This window comes from Sinocyclocheilus grahami, unplaced genomic scaffold, assembly GCF_001515645.1.
Source record: "Sinocyclocheilus grahami isolate Dianchi unplaced genomic scaffold, SAMN03320097.WGS_v1.1 scaffold2.1, whole genome shotgun sequence".
Lineage (NCBI taxonomy): Eukaryota > Metazoa > Chordata > Actinopteri > Cypriniformes > Cyprinidae > Sinocyclocheilus > Sinocyclocheilus grahami.
The window spans coordinates 1,521,711-1,525,882 of record NW_015505181.1 but is presented as its reverse complement, the minus strand read 5'-3'; the positions used below and the strand labels follow the sequence as shown (position 1 = coordinate 1,525,882).

Sequence of the window (4,172 nt, the reverse complement as noted above, 5' to 3'; positions counted from 1 at the left end):
TAAAAAAACACCCCCCCCCCCCCCCCCCCCCACAGATTTAACAAAGGCAGTATAAAAGCAGCAGCATATTTACAAATGAATAAACAAAAGATCACTCACAGAAAGGGTTTCAAAGGTCCGTTCTCTTCTAGATGTGTCTGGATCACTTGCTGGTGTCCAGCTGTTCCGTTAGGGTCATTTTGACTGAAAAGAAGAAAAAAAAGCTGCTCAGGATTTCATTGACAAACACGTTTCAATCCATCCACAAAAATATTTCAAAAACTGTGTCTGGAAGAATATCAAGCCAACAGCAGCTGGAACTTATTTTCCATTTGTTTAAGATGCTCCACAATTCATTTTTGTGGCTTAAAACCTGTTTCACAGCAGGCACATCCCTTCTTTATTAATAATTCAGCATTACAACATCAGGTCTGATCAAAACATGGCCACTTTCTTTGTAAGTCCATACGAGATAACTGCTGTGGAAATTAATGACTGTCAGCTCTTGTGAAAGAGTGTGTTAAGTGTGGACAGCTTTGTGCTCAATGTCAAAATATCAACAAGAACAGTTCTAGCACCATAACATGTCAGAGTTCTTACACACCTATTATATTGAGTCTATATTCAGAGAACACATGTCTTTTGTCCATATACAGTGCCTGAAGCCTGGAGTTCAACTTCCTGTCGCACTTTCTCTGACCTCGGCTCGTGTGTACTCCCTGTGGATGTGCACTTGTAACTTGTCTCTCGGGTGTAAATCCTACAAGTGTTTGCATTGCTGCATGTCACTTTCCTGTCTATTGATTTTACAACTGCTGAACAGGGAGCAAGCAAATACATTTTCTCATTTTCTCTGTGAGGGTTTGGTTAACCTGTTTCACTCAGAGAGCCATGAATGCAGAGACATTCAAACTAGCATTTAGAGCAGATCCAGGCCATAAGATACAATTTTAGTCATTCTACAGTTAGAGTAAAGTATCACTTTCCTGTCTATTGATTTTACAACTGCTGAACAGGGAGCAAGCAAATACATTTTCTCTGTGAGGGTTTGGTTAACCTGTTTCACTCAGAGAGCCATGAATGCAGAGACATTCAAACTAGCATTTAGAGCAGATCCAGGCCATAAGATACAATTTTAGTCATTCTACAGTTAGAGTAAAGTCAAATTTAAACTTGTTTTGCTTCAGGAACCAGATTTTACATTGGACAAGTGCAGGTTTGTTATTGTGAACTAAAACTAAACTATTAAAATAGTTTTTGCTCATTTAAATAAAGCTGAAATAAAATAAAATGTAAATATAAGAAAAATAAATGAACTGGAAAGTTAGAAACTAGATAAGATAGTTAGAAAATATTTTATATAAATATACTATAAGAAAATAAGTTTATATTGTTAAGTATAAAAATTACTAACACTAAAACTGAAATAAAAATTAAAGTTTGATCAAAATATTTGATTTGAAGTAATAAGTAGTAAAAAAAGACAAAAACACATAACAAACTTACTAAAATAACAAGTGGTGACCCAACACAGCACTAAAAATATTTGAGAATGAGAGAATGTTATTCAAACAATCCATGTTGGCATCTGTCTAATTTAGCTAGCTAAATCAGCTAAAGCTAAAAGTATTGGACACACAGCCTTGGACACCGACAGCAAACTATATAGTGTTTTCTTCTCCCTTATAAAGGTTTATGAACATATTTAAAATGTTACTGTAACGATGCAGAATTATAGTATGTGGCTAATTGCATTTCATTATTTGCATAATTTAGCCTTGAATTTTCCTTGTTGTCTTCAAGTCATGATAAATGTAAATAAGTGAAGGCAATACATTTAATGCATTTAATATTATGACTGTCACATGACAATGATGATCAACTAGCTAGAGTTCAATCCATATTTAAACCAGACAACATTGCTAAGCTAACATGACCTAATGACTGCTGTAAGGCTTTTCACACTACGCTTAACCTGGGGTTAAAAAAAAGCTAACCCAGGGTTAAGGCCACTATGACCTTAAGTAAATAAATATTTCACATTTTGAAAGGGAGTTAGCAGCACTTTTAACCCTGGGTTATGAAGTCCTGCTAAATGTTATGCTAAGTTGATTTGAAGTGCTAAATGTCTACATTTACACAACTGGGAGATGTTTTTGTTCACATCAACATTAACTAAATTTGATTAGTTCTTGCAGTTGCTAGCTACTGTCTGAGCTAAAGACACACTACATGTATATTGTGAAGGTGCTAGCATTTTACGGCGAGTTAGTTAGCAACCAACAACCAATCTTAAACTTAACAATTCTTGTTGCATGAAATATTCATGTGCAGTTGCATAAACTTTTGTGCTCTGTTTAATTTCATTACCAGAGAAAAGTTTAAAACGTAGCCAATATTACTAGCGAATTTATGAGATGATAATTCCACATGAGTACAAGTCACATATTTCAATTTGTCCAATAATATTAACCTTATAAATATGCAAGTAAGAAACTTAACCCCAAAGTTTACACATCTGAAATCCTGACCCCAGATCAATGTGTTAACCGATGGCCATCAGTTAACAATTTCTTGGCTCTCCTAAAAAGACACTAGACTCGAGACCCTTATATTCGTCTTGCTCTTGTTCTATCATTTCAGTTTGATGGTATTCCTACATACAGCAGACTTATCACTTCAGTGTTGTTTAAGTAGGCTATAGAAGTGCACTCGAACAACATGCCAAATTCTTGGCATCAACCACTTAAGGACTACACAAACAGAACACAAACTGTGCAGTCTCTGTATACACAGACACACAACACACACGCGACCTGATAGGTCGGGGACAAGAAACACAAGCCAAGAATACACTCATGCTGAAGGCATCTACCTCTTGACACCAAAAAGGTACATATATCAGAGCCCAGCGCTCCATATAACATCAGAGGACAAACGTTTAGATAAATCTAGCACAACAGCCCAGCCACCAAAATCAGGTTGAGGTGTGTGAGCGTACATGTGCGTGCTCCAATGTGGTTTTGCAACTGAGCACGCCTGCTCGTGTGTAACCTATAAACCTACATAGAGGCACCAGTCAAAGAGGCTCATAAACATCGCTAATATGACTACTAATCAATGCTTGAGTCGTTAGCGAACAAGAAATGATTTAGCAGCATCATAATGGAGCTTATAAAGGCATCAACACTGGAATCCAGGAAGGACACAAATGAGGTGTCAACACAATTCAAACTTCACGCGAATAAACCTCAATATCTTGTAAAGATAGTCCATGGGAAAGCCGGCACTGCATTGCAGTCCTGCCTGACCTCCAGCTCAGAGTTTCCCCTCACACCGCTGTCTGCCGCTATAAACTCATTCCCAACATCCTGCCTTACCTACCTCACTCGCCGGTCCGCGCGGAACTTCAGCATTTTCCTCCGGATCAATCATATAAGTCAGTGGGATGAGGCCAGGTGGAGAGAATAGCAGTTTTGTGATGCCGACAACAGCGAGCCTGTATTGCAGGAGCTGTAGGGTGTTGGATACAATAATTGCTGTCCTCTTTTCTCTCCTTGAGCATGTGTGCTGTTGCCAGCCAGCTTCACACACACTCTCTCTCTCTTTCTCCCTCACTGGCTCAACCTCTATATCTCATTCTGGCTCTCTTGCCTTCTAGAGCTGCTCGGCTCAGCTTATTTGGTTACTGGTTTCGTCCAACTCTCTCTCTCTCTTCCTCACAAACACACGTAGGGCCTCCTATCACAAATCAGATTGAGATGTAGATGCTACCCCCAAGCCAAACTGAGAAGTCATGACCAGAACTCCCCTGGGATGTCCATCACAGCCTTGGCTGTGGTGAAGGGGAGTGGCCCAGGCAAAAAACAAAAGACGTTATCCACTCAGGTAGACGGCTTTGCATCTGTACCAGCCCCTTGTCAAACCTTACCCAGAGACACACACATCACCTCCACATAGAAATAATGAGATCTGTATTTCACACTGAGACAAGCTCAGCATTAAAAGCACTAAGTCAGACGTATTAAAATGTCACTTTGTCATATATACTCAATTCAGATTGAATTTAATTGTCTATGGACTAGGGTTGAGCCGATAGATGACAGACATCACGATGTTAACCTGACATTGGTGCTCAGGATCTGCAAATCATTCGCCATCGTCCTATCAGACATTTCTCCTTACTCTGTGTA

At 39.0% G+C, this 4,172-nt stretch overlaps 1 protein-coding gene across 1 annotated transcript in view; it reads right to left on the bottom strand.

The window, feature by feature from the left end:
* LOC107553145 (pleckstrin homology domain-containing family A member 6-like) overlaps positions 1-4,172 on the bottom strand; it is a 66,404-nt gene that overhangs the window by 40,557 nt on the left and 21,675 nt on the right. Inside the window, exon 2 of the mRNA XM_016235307.1 lies at positions 100-183. Within this exon, the coding sequence (XP_016090793.1) occupies positions 100-183 (84 nt within the window). The remainder of the gene's footprint in view (positions 1-99; positions 184-4,172) is intronic.